Genomic DNA, 20,298 nt, shown 5'->3' with positions numbered 1-20,298 from the left:
CCCATAAGCGCATTGAGGCCATAATAATGGAATAAATGCACTAAATAAAAGACAAGCTACTACCACTGCTACAACTCCAACATTTGAGATTACAGGTGGTTATGGAGGCTCCAGTGGAGTGAAAATATATAGATCATGTTCAGGCCATAGTGTGTAGCCACTCATGGTAACCTGTGACCAGAATATCAGTTTAAGAGACGGAAAATGCACTCACGTTGTAGTAGCGCCCATCATGCTGGCAGCCACACTGCTCCGGCTTCACACAAGTGTCCCCACTCCTTAGGTACCCATCATTACAGAAACAGCCCTCGGAACAGGTGGCACCACAATAGGGTGACAAAGATGAGGCAATGCAGGAATCCTGACATCTACGATGGCAAAGTTCATAGTGGCTGTTGCCAGGGCACACAGGAGCTGCACATACCAAAGGGAACCACATTATTGTTAGTACAAGCAAATCAAGAAATCCTTAAAAAATGAACATGCACACTTGAGTGGTAACAGTGAATCACTAAAGAGGAGCTATGGTGTCACAAATCCCTACAAAGAACCAGGCATTCAGTTCTGCAGAGTAATTCCACACTACACTAGCACTTAACAACAGTGATACAAGTTCTCTTTTAGCCCTTGATGTGTGTATCCACCCTTTATCAGTGGCAACGGCGAAACATTGAATTGTGAAATCACTAGGACCCGAGGATTTGCAATCAAGTTGATTTCTGCAATTTATGCTCCATACACGAAGATCGCTCACAAATGATTGTTCAGAAAGTTTCCTATTTTGCACATGCCGCGTCTGTGAGAAACCAGTAGTGAGTTTAGGCATATAGGTTTTATTTAACCTTGCGGGCTGTGTGTTGCATCTGCACCCCCGTTGATCCACAGTTATCATTGTGAAGTCTCTTACAATTCTAATTAATAATGGTTCTCTTGTCATCCCCTTCTAAGACACAAGAAGAGATGTCTTGTATCCCTTTAGGGTTTGAACCAAACCTCCTCAAAAATTAATTATAAAGCATTTTCTTTTTTGCCTGGTGGGTTCCCAAGTCAGCTTCTCCCAGCTAGGGTGTGTCTGGTCCGTGTTCTGCCTTTGCTATATTCAATGGACTCATGCACATGCAGGACCCTCTCATGGGTCAACTGCATTGTGATCTGTTTTGCGTCAGAAGCACTGCATGGCACAGTGAATAGAGCTTAACATGTCTGTTTAGTAACTGGTGTTTCAGTTCTACTTGTTAAAAATACCACCCAATATAAAGCATGTGCCCTTTGTCGGGGGAAGACAAGAGCAGCATATTGATTTATTAAGATATCATCGCATCGAACACTTGAAAGTAGCTCTTAGTAAGGGATCATCTCCGTGATATAGTTCACTTAGTGGAAACTTTATATAGGCATAGAAATGAATGTCTTTCCCATGATGGTGCTGACACAGCTTCTAATTCAGTCTTGTTAAGCTGATATAATAGATGATCCTAAGTGGCCATCGCTGTAAGCTGGTACAGAAGGGATGTGTACCTTTTAGTACTTGCAGTAAGCTTGCATACCAGAAGACTGCCATTCTTTTCTGCAGATGTAGCTTTTCAATATAAAATAAGTAAAAACAAATCTTTCTCACAGCATCATAATGTTAATAATTACAAATAAAACCCTGTGTTTCTACACCCACAATTGTTTTACTACGTGTTTAAACTCATTTTCTCACCACAGAAGCTGTTGTTCCTCCAGCTGGCGATGGTCACGTTGGCTGCCTGGCAGGTGGCTGCGTAGGTCTGAATGGCTTGGCACAGCACTGTGCTGTTCCCCTCAGTGAGGCAGTGGTCGTAGACACAGTCAGAGAAGTAGTGTGCTGGGTCCACCTTCGTGTGGCAGGAGGAGAAGGGCCCTCTGGGGTTCTGGATGATCCAGCAGGCTGATTTAGATGGCATGAGTTTTTCTGCACTGCAGACGGGGCAGTTGTCTGAGCAGCCGTGGTCACAACCGGTGCTGCCCGTTGACATCCAGCTTGTACCAAAGGTGAAGGCATTGTTCACAACAGAGCCACTCGGGGTGGTGAAGTCATCTGAGGTCTTGCCATTGAAGTTGCCACACAGGCCTCCAGGCAGACCTTTGTACACTGCAGGGAGGGTGATGAAGACACTGTAGCTCATATCATAGTTCACAGTGAGGCCGAAGTCTGTCTTCAGCACTGTATACGCCCCGTTCATAAAGATGACAGCGCTTCCTCCATGGGGACCGAGATTCACTGGCAGCGTTTGAATAACACCATTTATCTGACAGAAAAAGAAAGGACCTTTAATGATGTTTCAACTATTCAGTGTGTTGTCCTCATGCACTTCTAAGGTGATGCTACAACCGATGTGTGACACCATTGACACTTTGTACAAACACAACCTGTTTTTATACATATATATATGTATCTGATGTCACGGTGTCTATTAGGGAAATGTTAATAAAACATATGAACCTAAAAAGGGTAATTTACTTCGGCTGTACCATCTAGGAAATATGATGATTCTCTCTTTAAAAATATTCATTTTTTTTCCCCGTCAATAGCTGCTTTTCTTACGTTTAGGAAGTGTTAGGATTTGTTGGCACCACGTGGTTCCATATGAAGCTTGCACACTAAAGTCAAAACGAATTATTTAGTGCAAGTTTAAAGTAATTCTGCAATTTAATGAGCAGCTTGCACTTTCATCCAAGAATCTGTCTGAGCTAGAGGTTTTGCTTGCAGGGTTAAGTGGCTGGGAAACCACCTCATGTTCTTCCGATGGAAAATAGTTCTGCAATGATATGTGTATGTTGCTTATCCCTGCCTTTTCCTTTTGCTTCTAACTCATGGAATAATATTATGGACTATAATTACCTGGACTGTTCCACGTCTGCCACTTTGAAGGTATATCTGAGTCTGGTACACAGAGATGAAGACCTCCTTTGTCACAGCTACTCTCATTCCTTGCCAGTGTTCATTCGTCACCTCAACCCGGAAGTCGGGTAGAGTACTGTTCACACCACGGAATTCAGACAAGACATACTTGCAGGTTCCCTGGAAGTCGAACCTTCTGCCATCAAAACTTGTATAGTGAGGGTCTCCCGATGCCCGGCAGATGCCATCAGGCAGAACGTGGCAGCCGTAGACACCACTGACGCTGGTGCAGGTCTGACCGGCAGGACAAGAAGATCTTAAGCACACAATAGTCCTTGTGGCTCCATCGCATCTGCATAAAGTCTGGCAGTTGTCCTTTTTCCAGAAGGTGTCTCCTGCTTGGTAATATTTCCCATTGTCCGTGCAGCCACACTGACTCGGGGGCACACATTCAGTCCCGCTGAGAACAAACCCACTCTTACATTGGCACCCCTCCTTGCATATATTTTGGCAGGTGCTTGGCCGAGTCACATTTGCACAGGACACAGGGCAGGAGGATCCACACAGGTCATACTGCTGGTTATTGCGACAGGTCCATTCTGGAAGAAAACACAGAGGATTAATTCATACAAGCTTGACATGCTGTTACGACAGTCATCAAATTATCATATTCCATTTAATTGATGTATGAGTGTTCCAGAAATCGCCATAGCACTATACATGATTGAAGTATATCCCACCAGTGACATCACAAGGTTTACTTTATTATAATGTTGTGCAAAGAGAAAGTAAAATGGCCTGAAAGTGCACAACACAAAAGAGGAATCAAGTTCTAGCTAGACGTCAGATTGATTTTAGATTTAGGGGAGAATGATGTATGTCAAGATAAACTAAAGAGAAAATGTATTCGATAATAGTATTAGTTTAGGATACATCGCAGAGGTGAAGCACACTGGAATAACACTTTTAACTGCCATTTTTGTTACAACATTCAGACTATGTTCAGTAATGAAACTGCTGGTATTTAGAACTGAAGGTGCATCCTGTATAATTTAACATAATACATTTGTAGCCATGCCAGAGATTCAGTAAACCACTAGAAGCACAGGTGTTTCCTCGAGTGTCTGACCCCAGGGCCTGGGTCTTCTCTTCAGTTGTTTTCCTTGCTCCTCCGTGTGTGCTCTCCTGCCCACAAATGCTCTGGATCCGCCTTACAGTGCTGTGAACTGTCTGCAACAACTCTAATCAAATTCAAATAAAACCTAGAAGTGAGGTGGCTGAGAAAAACGAAACACGTTCCAACGGAAACCTCTACAACTACCGGGTGGCTTTCGCGACTTCAGTCCAACATCAAAAATCCCATGATTTGGGTAGGTTCAAAACATGTAGGATATTGTTCGTTCGGTATTAGGGGCAGAAATTACCTTCAAGGCCCTCAAGATAATGTGTCGATTCATTTCCTACATGTCGAGTAGTTTCTGTATCGGTCTTACTATATTCTTAACCGATGGGCTGTACAGAATGTACTTGCATACATTCTTCTCTGACATTTGTGCTCTAACATGTGGGTACACTTTCAAAGCTATTTTTATGCGTAGTTATCAATTGTTGTTGCTGTCAAAGTTCATTAATTTAGTGCCCTTTTGGTTAGTGGTGTTCTTGCAGCGAATGTGTATCAACAATAGTTACACTTCCATTTGTCCATCGATTTTTTTATTGTAATTAAAGTGGGCAGGTACCATTAATCTTTACATTATTTAAAGTTATTCGCTATTGAAAAACGATTTACAGAGTAAAATATGTGTTTGGGGTAAAAGGCACATCAAATATTACGTCCCTGGGAATATGATCTGGGTAATTAATCGTATGTGAGTAAACAATATAAGAGTTACATGGGGCACAAAAGCGAAGTAAATGATGAAATATAATCTATGTCAACAATAAATATCCTAAGGATACCCGGAGCAGGAAATACACTAAACTGATTTAGTGCTTTGTGCAGCAACCCATTCTCAGACATAGATCCCAGACCCTGGCAGTTCTGGATCCTGCTTTGCGAGGGAACACCCTCAGAACACTTTTGTGATTGTCCAATTCTTCGTTCTACTTTCACAATCTTCAAGTGGAGCACATACCAGAAGGTAGTGAGGGAAGGCGTCCATCGGCTCAGTAGTGTCTGGTTGTAATGAGGTGCAACGTGCAGGTGTCTTGAATAGAGCCACACAGCTGCTGACTCTGGCCATGTGGCTGCATTTAGAACCGGCCCATGGTTCCTCCGCTCTTACTGTTGCCATCAATGAGTGCCACAGGGGAAATATTTGACACGCTGAACCAGCCCAGATGCTGCACAAAAGCCAAATGCAGTCATCCTTGAATCGAGGGAAGATAGAGTGGGTGGTGATTGGTTCCTCAGCAGGCGGTGTAATAAGAAAATCATGAAAGATTAAATAGTTGCTCTTAAAAGTGCTGCTCCTTTCCTTGAGACCTGCAAGTGCTAAGGTATATGAGTTCTAATCTGCACAGTGTAGGGATGACTCTGCGGATCCACTCAGCTGTGTCACACAGGGACCCCATAGCTAACTGGTCCCCAGAAGGTTTTGCTCTGGATGACCGCAGGTCCCAGTGGAGAGATATACTGTATGATAGATAGAGCAGCCAAAGTCCAGGGACACAGGCTAAGCAGCTCAGATCATCTGTTCTGCAGCATATGCACTGAAGTTTGCATTATCTTGCATTTCTATTGCCTTAAACATGCTTCATATGAAAGATGTTAAGGTGCCCAGTGCCTTAATATTGTTTCCGGACCTACTTTCTGTGCCATGGTCAGAAACATCACTACACTCATGTGTTGCACATGAAAAACGATACAACATCTATGTCTTATATTGTGAACTTCTTTTAAAGCCAGGAATAGTACAAGGAGGTAATCGATTTGTCTTCAACCAGCCCAGAAGAAGCTAATCTGTGTGGCTTGTGTGCACACCCAGTTGGTGACATTGATATGCTCATGCAAGTACTTGCCAATGCCAATTCCAGGGATGACGTTTTACACGTTCAACAGGCACGTGCAACTGTGCACAGCCTGGTTGCCTTCTTGAGAACCAGTGTAAAAGTAAGTAAAGCGATGGTAATTTATCAATAAATAAAACAGGATCAATCGTGAAACAATGAGAGTGATGTAGATTTAGAGACCAATGACAAACAACTCAAAGCACCTGCTCGAGGGCCATCCATACATGCACTCAGACCAGCAGGTTACCCCCTTGCACATTGACTGAGAAGGACTTTTTGGGTAAGTCGTGTTTGGCAACTGCATGAATGGTCATCAGGTTGCGCAGTCCTATAAAATCTTTAAAAATGCAAGAAGATGATGACCAGTTATGGTTTGAAAGGTGTAGTGAACGTTGTTCCTCTTGGGTTCCATGCTGCCACTTTATGCCAACTAAAAGCTATTTCTGCGGATCTGCATTTTTATTATGCACAATAAAAGCCTTCCTATAATATGGCATTGTAAAGGGGAGAATTGTGTCGCTTGGATTGTGAAGAAATCTACAAACCATTGGTAAATGCCTTGAAGAACATTGCACAGAGTCGAGAGCTTACAATGATAAATGTTATATCCAGAGCTGCACTGTGTGGATTTACCCAGAAATACATTCACTGCAATTAAATGTACCCAAAATACTTTAAATTAAATGTCATTGCAGTTGTAGACAAACAAAATAACATTTCAGTTTGCAGTAATGACCTGTCACAGTGACAGTGACATTTGAGTATTCAAATGTTCACTTACCACATCCAATCAGGCTCCTCCATTCCTGGATGGCAACGCCTTGCTTCTGGCAATGGTGGGCGTAGCTTTTAACAATTTCACACAGGGTCCCATGGTCACCATCTGTCCCGCACATGTCATAGACGCAGTTCTTGAAGAAGACATCAGTGTCAGCATTGATGCCGTTTCTAAAAGGACCGGCGGGATCCTTCATGATTCCACAGTGGCTCTGGTTGCTGTACTGGGCCACCATATCCTCACCACACAACGGTGGGTTGTCAGTGTCTATGCAGTGGAAATCAGAGTCATCGTCGTCTTCCCGCCAGCTGTTTCCAAACGTGACTGCGCTGCTCACCAGGGAGCCATCGGGAATCCTGAGATCATCACTCTTGTTTCCATTGAAGTTTCCACAGAGGCCAGATACAGATCCAGAGTAAGCTGCCGGGACTTGGACAGATGCGTGATGGGACCAGTCGAAGGACACCACGAGGCCGAAATCGGTCTGTACCACTGCAGAGGATCCACTGAAGTAGACCTGTACTTTCCCAGACTGAAGGGATAGTGGGAGAAGTGACAGGTCCCCATTGATCTACATTAAGAGAAAACATCCATTAGTGACGTGCTAAAACCTTTGTTTTATGGAATTCTAATCTCTGGTGTATTTACACAACTTCTGACACGCGTTCATGCACAAGTTTCCTATGCGTTTGTCTCGATAAACACACACACTTAGGGCCTTCGCAGCACTCCTAATGTACCTGTTCCTCTCTCTTCCTCTTGCCTTCTTCTTGCCCTATGTGTTATCTTACCTGTCTGCGGACTTTACCCCACAGGGAGTTTAATTGTGCCTGAAAAGGGTGCTGGTGCCAGAGCATCAAAGATTTGCACTTGTGCAAAAAACTGAGCAAATTAATTTAGCACCATGTGTTCTGCTTTACTAATAGAGGACGGTGCAAAAATGTTTAGCCCAAATTGGAATTATCTTAAATGCTTTCACCTGGGGAAAATGTAGTGCTGCGTAACATAAAAAGAAATGTAGTAGACACCTTTTTTGTATGTTATGAAGTACAAAAAACAGCTGGATTCATTTTTGCTCGTGTGCAAACATTTTAAGATAATATTTATTGTGACAGAATCTGTTTGCTCCATTTTGTATTATCAAAGCATTTGCTCATTATTAAGCACCAGTGCAAATCATTGATAATCAGGCCCCTGCTGGAAAAGTAAACAAAGAGAGAAGGAAGCACAAACCAGCCTTTTTTTGATAAACTTTATAAATCATTATTATGTTTAGTAAAGATATTCTCCTATTTGGTCATCGAGCGGCAGTGCTTTGTGAAGTACCTGATTTCACTTTACAAATATATGCAAAACAACTGTGATAAACTCCAAGCGACGTTTCCAGTGTATGGCGACAGAGCAGGGAAACATGGTGACAGCCACCCATTTAGCTTTTATCCAGTTCTCAGAGTGGTATTTTTGCATTATGAACTCTGGTAACTGCAGGCCGAGGGACGGATGCTTTGCGGGGTAGGGGTGGGGGGTGGGGGTGGGGGGGGAAGCCAGCCAACAATAGGAATTTATTGAAATTTCAGGAGAATTAATGGCGTTCCAGACTGAGGAGGAGATGTCTAGAAGGCAGAGGTGGACTGGGAACCAACAGAGGCCCTGGAAATAATGTTCAAAATGCCCCTCCATTACACATGTTCTGTATGCCCAACCCTTCTCCTATGGGAACATTTGGAAATACCACACAGCAGGGACCCAGGGTGCCGAGGCCTAACGGGAAACCTCCAGAGTTCCCTATAGGCCAGTCCACCCCTGGCCAGGGTGCAGAGGCCTACCAGGAAACCTCCAGAGTTCCCTGTGTGCCCGTCCATCCCTGGTCAGTGTGCAGAGGCCTACCGGGAAATCTCCAGAGTTTACTACAGGCGAGTTCCCTATAGGCCAGTCCATCCCTGCTAGAAGGAGGTGGTTGTCTAAACTTAGCATTTATTTAATTGTAACTAAACAACACATTTTCCTCAAGCAAGTATTCGCACACACTGGCGTCCTGTCTGCCTATTTTTGATAAACACCATTTTGCATATTGGTATCGCTAATGAAAAATTCAAACACAGGAATTGGTTTTCAATGTACAACTTTGTTTTAACTGTTGGGAAGTCAGTAATAGGTGTGAACATCTTTCAACATTGTTTATCTAAATAAAGTTTCAACTGAAGCTTTCTTAATGGAATTGTTCACGAGGTGAAAGATTTAAGCAGAATGTCTCTGTGTTCCTCTTTAAGGCTCCTTGTGATGGTGAAGGCTCTCAGACTTGCTTAAGACGTCTGCGCTCTACACGGTAGCGCTATGAGGCAGTAGCAGCCGCTGCGGTGTCTACTAAGGCTGAAGCTCTCTTATTGACTGGCTGCGCATTCACACACTCCCTCATGCAAGCTTCCGGTTCAATGACTCAGGGCCCGATTAATATCACCATATTGTGCAGCAGTAGGAGCGTGGCAGGATGAAATGGAATCCGGCACTTTCATTCCCTGCTCCATATTCACGCCTTGTGGCGTGTCAACAGTCCTGGTGACCACAAACAATCCGGGGCTGTTGGTGCAAGTGGATTCTAAAGGCACAGCACCAGTTCTGCACTATTAGAAAAGGGTTCGCACTTCTGCACCCCTTGCTGTGCTGTTAGTGCAGGCAGGCAGCTTTGCGCCTATTCGGCAGCCTCAAACAATCCTTGCTCATTTCATTCATACATGAGCTACAAGATGGCCGCGTCAGGACACCGTTAGGACATAAAATGATAGGTTATTATCTTTGCTTTTTGTTGCACTAACTGTGCTCTGAAGAAAGGGTCCAAACGCGTAAACATTTCAGTGCAAGTAAAATACAGGGATCAGGGAACCCAGTGCAAAGTGTAGTTTTCAGGCCTCATTTCTACTTCACCAAAAGTGCTGCTGCAGTTCCGGAGTCTCACTGACACTTTTGGTGATGCTGCATGTGTCCCTGATGAAGTGCTCCGCGTGCAGTAACGCTGCATTTACCATGTCATCAGGATTAGGCCATCAGCCCCCTACTCACTTACCCACTCTCTCACACGTGCAACTCACTCACACAAGCAACTCATTAGTCACTCACTTGCTCACTCAATCATATACACAATCAAAACATAACTCCTTCAGTCCATTTTTGGACATTCAAATGTTCATATTCATGGGTGTGAAATGTTTAAGTAAACCTTGTTTTAGTTTTTGAACTCACACTGGTAAGTGGTTCCTTAGGCACCGCTTATCGGTTGAGCAAATGCAATCCTTGCAAGACTGCAAAAGGGCCTGGAATGACTACCGCCATTATCTTAAGTGTGTGGCCATCAGGGTTCAGAGGTTTTGCACTGGTGCGGGTGCAGCTTTGTGCAAGATTAATACCAAGGAAAAAACTGCCCGAGCGCAAAAAATATATTCTTTAAACCGATTTTTGAACGAGCACCATGTTAGCACTAGTGTTAATGTCTTTCTCTATCAACGCTTGGGCAAATCTTGCCCTGGTGCAAACATGCTTTGAAAGAATATTCCTTTCCTAAGACAATGTGTGCCCTTCTGCTAATTCCTTCCAAAATCCCACTTGCTCATATGCAACGTTTCTCAATGGACAATTATACTTGACATAAGCAACCTTGGAATGAGTTAGCGCTACTTTGCCCTTGGATAAGGCCCAGCTATCAGTCCTCTTTGTTGTTACTGAGCTGCCGGGTGTTTTTTGTTTGTTGACACCAACCTAAGGGTGATATCACTAAATCGAGGAAATCACCAGCGTTCCCTTTTTATGGTCCAGTTTTCAGAACCCCCTCTCCACCTAGCACCTGTCTGGCCATGCATTGGTGATGCTGAGCTAGCATGTCTGTAGATATCACAGTGAAAGCCATCAGTTTCTCAATGGCTGCCTAATAAATGGCCAAATAGCAGTGACATGTAAATAAGTACTGTGGCGCTCAATTTCCTCACCTGAACACTTCCAAAGCTTCCACTCGCAACCAAAATCTGTTCGCCGTAGACGTTCACTTCTACCGTTCGTGTCCAAGCCACCACTGGTGACAGTCGGTGCTCGTTCTGCACCATGACGCTAAAGTTGGTGAGACTGCCAGTGTTGCTAGATTTGCTGAGGGTGTACTTGCAGGTTCCCTGGTAGTCGAAGGAGACGCCATCAAAGGTGTGGTAGTGCGGATCCCCGGAGGCCCAGCAGATGCCGCTGTCTACCGGGTAGCACTTCCTGATTCCATTCATGACTTTGCACTCCTCCAGTGTGGCGCATGTGTGGGCTTCACAGACCATCTGCTGGGCAATGCAGGTGCACTTCTGGCTGCAGGTGTCTGTTAGGAAGGTTTCCTCGCCCAGGTTGTAGTAGAGCCCATTCATGGTGCAGCCGCACTGGCTCACGGGTACACAGGAGCCGGCGTAAAGCGCATACCCTTCATCACAGACGCATCCGTCCATGTTGTCTGCAGTACAGGCAGCATTTTGGTAAAGGTTGGCACAGGTGGTTGGGCAGCCAGTGCCAAAGAGCTCATAGTGACTGTTCTCAGCGCAGTCGTCATCTGTGGAGATGAACGTGATAAAACGTGAATTATTGTTTTAAAGCCCACTTTACATGCTAATCATGGCAAACAGAACCTTAATTCTCTGGCTTCTGGAGAGCCTGGCCATCATTTCCCTGCAGAGCGGTGTTGCGATTGGACATAAGCTTAAAACAAAGAAGATCTTGTATACTTACACCCTAAAGACTGTCCCAGAAAACAGGCACACATGTGAGATGATTTATAAGAGCTACATTTGAAGGAAATCAATTGAGCCCCAGATTTGCTGCCTGCATAATCATGAGTGAATAAACCATGCTTTGCTTCAAATCATGCCACATAAGATTGTTTTTGCCAAGACAAAAATGGAACTAGCCTTTTTGCCCACCTTTTTTTGGATTGCTTCATATGGAATAGAGAAACTAGGCTAGAAATGAACTTAGCTGGCACCATTTAAAATACGCATCTGTACTACAACAAGACATTGAGAACTTTGAGCAAACAAGCTAATATCACATTTTCTTGCTTTTCATGGAATACCAATACCGTATTCTACACATCACATTATGATAGCCTCCTCCCACTTTAAGATGCTGCAGTAATAAGTGTTCCTATTACCCAGGAGAATGGTACTCAATACAGCACCCCCTGATGGGATGAAGTGCTGAGTTCACCCTGCCAAGATTCAAACATGGGTCCTGTAGACCGAAGAGAGATGCGCAAAGTCTTTAACGGACCGTAAAGCCTACGGGCCCGGTGATTATTCCTATTAACGCTCCACGCTTACGTCCCAAGGTTCTGATAGCAATTGATTAAGAACTGCTGTCGTGCCTCTCGCAAATACTCACCCAACCTTACCACCATTTAAATTGAAGGTGGATCTGGAGCCCCTCTTCCATTTCCATGGCTTCTGGGTGCCTTATGACGAGCAAAGCAGTGTGGCAGCACAACAAGTGACGGTAATTGCGAGGAACATGGAGGGAGAGTTGGACGAGGTAGGTGATGGCCAGAGGCAGGGAAGATGTTGGGTGGGTGTGAGCAGCTGTGAGCTTGCTCTGAATGCGGATTGGAATCATGTGATCCTGCCCACAATCAGTGCAACCTGATTGTCTGTCGCGCTGCACATATGAAAATTTGGAAATGTAGCAAATTAATATTGCTTCACTTTTCGAATAAAGAGAATGGGACTGTGTTTGAGGCAACATTTGGTTGTTCCCTTTCTGATCACTTAAAGGAGCAAAGTACTTCATGTATGACAGTGTGCACAATTCGCAATGTCATACGGAGTGGTAGGAAGTAAACATGTGTTTGCTTCTTGCCATAACGAACAAGCAGCAAACCTGGAACAATCGATGCAAACTCTTGTTGACTGATCCTCGAAATATTTGCACAACTCTAGCTATAAAGTGCTGACATTGGAGGGGTTTGCTAGTTATACATCAGGTCAATTGGAAATGAATACATGAAAAGGTTGCCAATTAGAAACGAGAGTGCCACCGTATAGCAGAAAACCTACCACATTGCATCTGTGACTTCCAGTCTGGAATCACCAGGCTGTGAAGCTGGCAGACCGCCTCGTAGGATGCCGCCGCCGTGCAGAGCATCCCCTTGTTGGTGCCATAGTAGCAGAGATCATAGACACAGGAGGCGAAGAACGGATCTGCGTCCTCGTACCAGTGACACTCATCGAAGGGACCCGATGGTTGAGTAATGACCCGACACAGCCCTTGGATGGCTCCCAAATTAGTGCAAGTGTCGGTAGTGTTGCTTTCTCCGGAATCATCGACACACCTGAGAGGAATAGAGAGAAGATTACTTCATCGTAGCTCGAATCAATTGAAGCTGAATGCAGGAGTCTAGTGTGGTTTCTCCCAAGGTTATCAGAATACTTTGGGCCTGATTTACCAAAATGTTTTCCATGGGACTTTGCCATGTTAAAACATTTTTGAAAATCAGGCCACTTTCCCTTAGACGTTGATGCTGTTTGATTCTGAATTGCCTTGCTCTTTTCTAATGATTATTCTTCAATGCGTCTGCCAAAACACAAGGGGGATTTCTTTTTTGGCCCCATTATCCTCGATAGCTCAGTTCCTCCCAGAATTGTTGTTGTCACTAACCTCAGCCCTTCCTTCCAGCGCAGAAGTACTTCAATGTAGGCAGTGAGGCTCATGACCCATATACACATAACATGGGCCTTACCGTCCTAAGGTGAATTAGAGCTAGGGTCCTGCAAGATGTTTGCCATTATTCATGAGCTGCTGCTTGAAATATGTGTGCAGAAATGACTCAGCAAAACACACATGACAATGGACTCAGCTCAGCTCACTAGCATGCCACTGCCACCTTAGTGTGCAGCTGGGGAACATGTATGAGCAACCTCATTAAGACTCCTATAATGCTTAGACAAATAGCCCGAATTATTACCCTCAACACGCTCACCAGCCATCATCCACAAGAGGGCATACCTCAAGATGAGGAACTCACTCACCATAATAATAATAACAAGAATAATAATAATAATAGTAATATTAATAATATTAATAATCATAATAATAATATAATAATATGCCAGTTTACAGAAACATTGCATTGGTACAATTAGGCAAAAAACTTGAGCTGGGGGGCATTACTGCCTCAGGTAATGCCCTGGGGCCCCAGTCATGAGGCCATTAATGAAGGCCCGGGTGCATTAACTGATGCGGTAATGCCCCCCCTACAAGGGGTATATTGCTATCAGTACCCCAGCACGTGGATCTGGGGTACTAATAGTGTCTTTGAGTAATTTGCTAAACGTCTTTAGCGTTTCCCCACTGAAAAATAAAAAAAACAAACAAAATGGCCACCATGGAAAGGGAAAAGGGACTATATGTAGTCCCTTTTCCCTTTCCATGGTGGCCATTTGCACAGCTGCGGAGTTGCGCCGGGATCACTGCTGTTCTCAGCACCAGCGACGGACCAGGCAGCACAAGTTAAATGAGGAGGGTGTGGGAGGGGGCAAATATGTGTAAAAGGAGGTTAGGGGTTTGGGTAGGAGGGCGCAGGGGGGCACATACCTGGGCACCCAGCAGAGGAAGATGCTGGCCTGCTGCTCTGAGGAGGCTCAGAGGGGGGCTTCACCATGTGGTAAAGCCCCCGTTCCGAGTCCCCTCATTGGCTGGGAAGCATAAGCCAGGCTACTAATTGATGATAAGGGACAAATTGCCTTATTGCAAAAGAAAATATTAATTCAACTCAATTTTGAAACCGGTCAAAGGAGAGTAGGACTAGGGCAATTATTTCTCTGGTGCACACATTCACTGAAAGCACATATTCTTTGCACCATGCAAATTGTACTTGCACGGTGCAATGTTTCGGTAGTGTTGCCCTGGTTTTTGAACTAACATGATGTGGCCTATACAAATACCTCCATTGCATACAATACATTGGCTCTGCTGCTCACTGTATGTACATGTTCACCCATCCCAAGACTGCCCTGGTTGATTCACTCAGCCAGATCAATTCTGTCAAGTTACTCCCAACCTCGTGTGGAGACTATTTTATGTTAGTCATGCTACATATATAACTTATTGGAAAGTGATTCTTTCCAGGTGCAGTGCTTTTCAAATAATCCTCTACCCTTTCTGTACAACTAATTTGAGTTAGATCTGAACAATTCTGGAAACCTTTAACCCTGTGTGTGCTAAGAACGTGTACAGCATAACATCTGCAATAGGTTTTCACTCCGAAGCAGGCATTTAGTAATGCATGTGTTCCACAGTGAGCACAGCCACAGACTCCACACCCCTCCCTCTCTATATGTTAAGGCCCCAATGTGTTTTCTTTTAGATGATCCCCCACCTATGGCTGAACTGTATAGATTGCATGGGAGGAGATTACGCGAGATTTGATTCCACTCCAAGGTAAAGCAATAAACATAACCATCCTCAGTACCGCGTACACATGAGCTGGATTTCTTTTGGAGTAATTAAGATGTAATGACATGTACCCTGCTGAACTGATGTCTGCTTTCCAGGAGTTCCCAAACTCAGCATCACTCCGTGCAATTGTCCCATCGGGCTTCCTCTTGTCATCCCCACGGACTCCATTGTAGTTGCCGCACATGCCACGCAGCTGGTTCTGATATTGGGGCCCAACCTGGACAGTCACTGTGTTGCCCCCATTGTACTGGATACGGACCCCAAATGGTGTGTCCACAGAGATGGCGCTCTTGAGAGCTGTGACATTTGCTAGAAGTCCCAGGCGAGCTGGTAAAGTCGTTTTGATTCCATTGATCTGAAACAAAGTGGTGAGTGGTTAGAAGAATGACGTTCACACACAGTGGGAGCTAATGACTCCAAAACCCACCCAAAATCATAGATAGTTATTGTAGGTAGGAAACATATGTTGTATAGCTCTGAAAGCCCTGGCAATAGTAGTCATCTGACAAAAGTGCTTTCCCTACTTTGGGCAAGTAGGAGTTTAGCAGAGTTAGCCAATCGGAACAAATAGCTTTTCCACAGTGTTTGACATGAAGTAAGCAGAGCTGCCTCTATGAAGTGATCATTGGAATGGATAATCATCACATATGCAGCCAGATGTCATGTTACACCACCAGGAAAGAAACCCACAACAGGAAGACTCCTTTACAAAAATAAAGACAAGTCCAGAGGTGTCATGGAGTCAACAACTGCAAGTGTGTTTAATCAAGACCACTAACATTTTAGGAGGTAACTGGAAAAATGACGACCTATCAGATAAGACTGGAGGAAGTTGTTTCTCTAGCACTGCGCTTGTTCAACTCTTCTGTACAAAAATACAGAATATTGCATCCCTTTTGTGCTTCACGTTTGTGTTGCCTAATCATTCCTATTTGGTGGTATTCATTGTTGTACCCAGCATACACAAGCACTAGTAAATTAAAATGTGTATCTCCCTTATCAAGGAAGGCGACTATGAGCAGCAGTTAAATATGAAGAAGTGTGGGAGCCCCTCTACTGAGAACGAACAGGGGTCCGATACCCTGTTCTGTGGAATCTCTCCCACCCAGGAGGGTCTACAACCACGTTTTAGCTCACTGCACCCTTTGCAGAGGAGAACTATCAGTCTGGTCCCACTCACTAGGGCAATCCAGCACCATAATGCTAGTCTATTCTCCTCTGAAAAAGAGTACCATCAACAAACCCACACAAGTGTTTCATCCTTGTTGGGCCTCCTCGATAAGGTGACACTGAGCCTCTCTAAGCCACCGTGAGCAAGGGGTCCATATAAACTCAGACATACCTAGTAGCTGGAGCCCTAGTGGACCACAGTTCCGAACATTCACCACGGAAGCAAACAGTGCTCAGGAGATGTTTGTTTATTGAATTTCTAATGCGCACCAGACCCAGAGGTAGCAGGGTGCAGCAAAAAGAATGTGCAAAGCTTACAAGTTACATAGTGAAAATCACAGTGACATAATAGTAAATACAGAAAAACATAAAGGTGGGTGCATTTGCAAAGTAGATACAGAGTTTACAATCGTAGTTTATGTTAGAGAAAAAGGAAAACATATATACAAAGGCAGACATGTAGCATGATCAAAAGGAAAACATATTTACAAAGGCAGACCTGTAGCGTGGTCATGCAGTAGTCACGTAGGCAGTAATGCCTGTTGACTGAGAAAGGCGATGTAGCTCTTTCTGAAATAAAGGTAGGGTTGGTCAGCTCTTAACTCGTGAGGTAGGGAGTTCCAGAGTTTAGCAGCCTTCACCGGGAAGCTATACCACCAATCTTAGTGGATTTGAATCTGGGTACCACAAGACAATTGGCATTGATAGTTTTGGTGGTCCTGGAGGAAGATCTTCTCGACAGTTTGTCAATTAGGTGGATTGGGGCTGCGTTGTGCAATGCTTTATGAGTTAAGGATGCGATTTTTAGCTGTATCTTGTCTTGTGTGGATAGCCATTTGTGTTGACGTCTAATGGAAGTCATATGTACTCTTTTGTTAATGCCCAATGCTGCTCTGAGGGCATTATTTTGTAAGATTTGGAGTTTATGGATGTTAGTTTTGTTAGTGCCGCAGTAGAGGGCATTACAGTAATCTAGTCTTGATAAGATTAGCGCTCTGGCCAGAATAATACAGTAGTCGTTTGACAAGAAAGGCTTGCCCGCTCCAGTTTGCATATGTATGATGTAGTAGAGGCCAGGGATTTCACTTGTCTATTGAAGGACATAGTTGCATCCAGATAGAATCCCAAGGTTTTTACTTCCTTAGAGACTTTGATATTATTGCCATCAACGATGAATGAGGTATATGCAGGACCTAGTTTGGTGATATTGGAGGGGGTACCCAAATTACCAACTCAGTCTTTTCATCATTCAGGCAGAGGCCATGAGTGGCCATCCATGCCTGAATGATGAGGTAGATTCTATTCACCAGCGCTACATCCTTGTCATTATCCCCAGAAAGCGGGTAGAGAATCTGTGTATCGTTTGCATAGTTAGTGTAGTCATCGTCACTAGAGATGTGTGTCATTGTCTCTCCCCTCTAATGATCCCTTTTGTTTTATTTCGAAAGGCATTGCCCATCAAGGTGCTGGTCTTGCATAATGGCAGCCACTTGGTGGATGCATATAGCATAGAGTATGTGTTAGAATTGGTTGCTAGGCAAAAGGCAAGTACATATTTTAACATGAAAACTCATTCCTCCTAAGTGTACACAGTGACCCAATTAAAAAGGGGATGGGTTGGTTGAGGATTGAGTAATGTGCATGTTGCAAGATGTTTTCAACTACGAGAACCCCAATGATACAGAGGTAATATGCTCTCAATCATGATTCCTATAGTCAAGGGATAAGCTTTTATATTGCCATGATTATTCTAATCTAATTAAGAGGTATATGCGAAAAACGATGTTCTTAAGCCTGTCGCTTAGTTTGGTTATAAAGCATTTAAATTTCAAGTATACAAATAAAATGTCTCCGCTTACCAGTGGAACTTTGCCTTGTTCGAAGACGAGCTTGACGTTCCTGTCAGTGCTGTTCAGCCAGATGGTGATGCGATACACAAAGGACACGCGCGGGTTCTGGTAACGCCTGTTCTCTGCCACCACCCGGAAGGAGAATCCAGAGGACGGGCTGGAGCCCTGGCTGACCTCGTAGGCACAGGTTCCCATGAAGTTGGCTACAGCGCCATCGAAGGAGTGGTAATGGGGGTCTCCGGTCACCGTGCAGATTGCCCATGGACTCTGGCATCCAAGCTTCCCGTTCTTCACTGCACACTCGTGTCCCTGGGCACAGCTGGTACTGATGCAACTGAAGTTACCAGTGGAGTCACAGCGGCACCTCTGGGAGCAGCCAGGGAGCCAGACAAGATCACCAACCTATGAAAAAGACAACCCGATAAATATGGGCAGAATATAGAGGAATGGGCAAAGGCGGAATGAACTAAGAGTATTGCGTATGAGAGAGGCTGGACAGAGTAGACGGGACAAATGGAAGCGGTAGAATGGACAAAGGCCTAGAAACATGCTTAGAAAATAGGGAGGAATTATACTAAAGGGGATTGGATGGATAGAGCGGCTATAATGATATAATGGACCGATGAGAAATACACTGAGAGAAAGAGAGAGAGTGAGAGAGAGTGTGTATGTGCAATAAAAAGCAGAAAGGAAATGTGGGAAGGATAATAATTATTAATTGCTTTAAACTATAGCCATCAAGCACAAACCAAAACAGATGTAGGGGAATACCTCAGTGAATCATATGCAAAGGCATTCCATGGAAGGATAATTAGGCTGATGGAACATTTTGTAATAAGTGGATGAAGTGCTTGGTGGAGCTATGGGTTTTTGAACAAGGAATGTCTGGGCTGATTGGTCACTGCATATAGATCTATTGACTCTTACAAATGTGTTACATTGCTGCACAGGACAATGCAGGACTAGTCCTCTCTTTTTTGGTAGTAAAATATGTCAGTTTATTTTTTATTAGACGTTACAACACCAGGAACTGTTGAGTTCACCCGACTTCCCCAAATGAGGGAGGAACAGTAAATGCACACTTCTCCAGCGTGCATTCTACAGTCCTGGCCAGTTGGTCTGCTCTATTTATCAGAATGTTGTTTCCGGAGAGGTGACTGTGCTTTCTGTATTGTACAGACATGTCTCTTGAAGTCGTGTGCTCCCCTGACCACCTTCCAGCACCTATCCACATGCCTGACCATCATGGGTATCTTACTGGGACACGGCCATGCCATCTAGCTCCTTATGTCGGCCTAATGCCCACACGCATACTATTCCTTCTAAGAACGTACTTACATTGGACTCCAGTCCCTGAGGGTGTGCACCCCCATAAGCGCATTGAGGCCATAATAATGGAATAAATGCACTAAATAAAAGACAAGCTACTACCACTGCTACAACTCCAACATTTGAGATTACAGGTGGTTATGGAGGCTCCAGTGGAGTGAAAATATATAGATCATGTTCAGGCCATAGTGTGTAGCCACTCATGGTAACCTGTGACCAGAATATCAGTTTAAGGGACGGAAAATGCACTCACGTTGTAGTAGCGCCCATCATGCTGGCAGCCACACTGCTCCGGCTTCACACAGGTGTCCCCACTCCTTAGGTACCCATCATTACAGAAACAGCCCTCGGAACAGGTGGCACCACAATAGGGTGACAAAGATGAGGCAATGCAGGAATCCTGACATCTACGATGGCAAAGTTCATAGTGGCTGTTGCCAGGGCACACAGGAGCTGCACATACCAAAGGGAACCACATTATTGTTAGTACAAGCAAATCAAGTAATCCTTCAAAATGAACATGCACACTTGAGTGGTAACAGTGAATCACTAGAGAGGAGCTATGGTGTCACAAATCCCTACAAAGAACCAGGCATTCAGTTCTGCAGAGTAATTCCACACTACACTAGCACTTAACAACAGTGATACAAGTTCTCTTTTAGCCCTTGATGTGTGTATCCACCCTTTATCAGTGGCAACGGCGAAACATTGAATTGTGAAATCACTAGGACCCGAGGATTTGCAATCAAGTTGATTTCTGCAATTTATGCTCCATACACGAAGGTCGCTCACAAATGATTGTTCAGAAAGTTTCCTATTTTGCACATGCC

At 44.3% G+C, this 20,298-nt stretch overlaps 1 protein-coding gene across 1 annotated transcript; it reads right to left on the bottom strand.

Moving 5' to 3' along the window:
* Positions 1-2,836: 2,836 nt before the first annotated feature.
* LOC138537685 (IgGFc-binding protein-like) lies at positions 2,837-19,386 on the bottom strand. The gene is made up of 7 exons (XM_069641473.1): positions 19,381-19,386; positions 18,149-18,541; positions 15,188-15,474; positions 12,719-12,993; positions 10,634-11,223; positions 6,660-7,227; positions 2,837-3,465 (listed from the first exon to the last, which is right to left on the bottom strand). The coding sequence occupies exons 1-7, from the start codon at positions 19,384-19,386 to the stop codon at positions 2,837-2,839; spliced, it is 2,748 nt and encodes a 915-aa protein (XP_069497574.1).
* Positions 19,387-20,298: the final 912 nt, after the last annotated feature.

This window comes from Ambystoma mexicanum, chromosome 1p (genome assembly GCF_040938575.1).
Source record: "Ambystoma mexicanum isolate Mex_15411 chromosome 1p, UKY_AmexF1_1, whole genome shotgun sequence".
NCBI classification, from domain to species: domain Eukaryota; kingdom Metazoa; phylum Chordata; class Amphibia; order Caudata; family Ambystomatidae; genus Ambystoma; species Ambystoma mexicanum.
The sequence above is the reverse complement of the archived record's forward strand: the minus strand, read 5'-3'. Positions and strand labels throughout refer to the sequence as shown.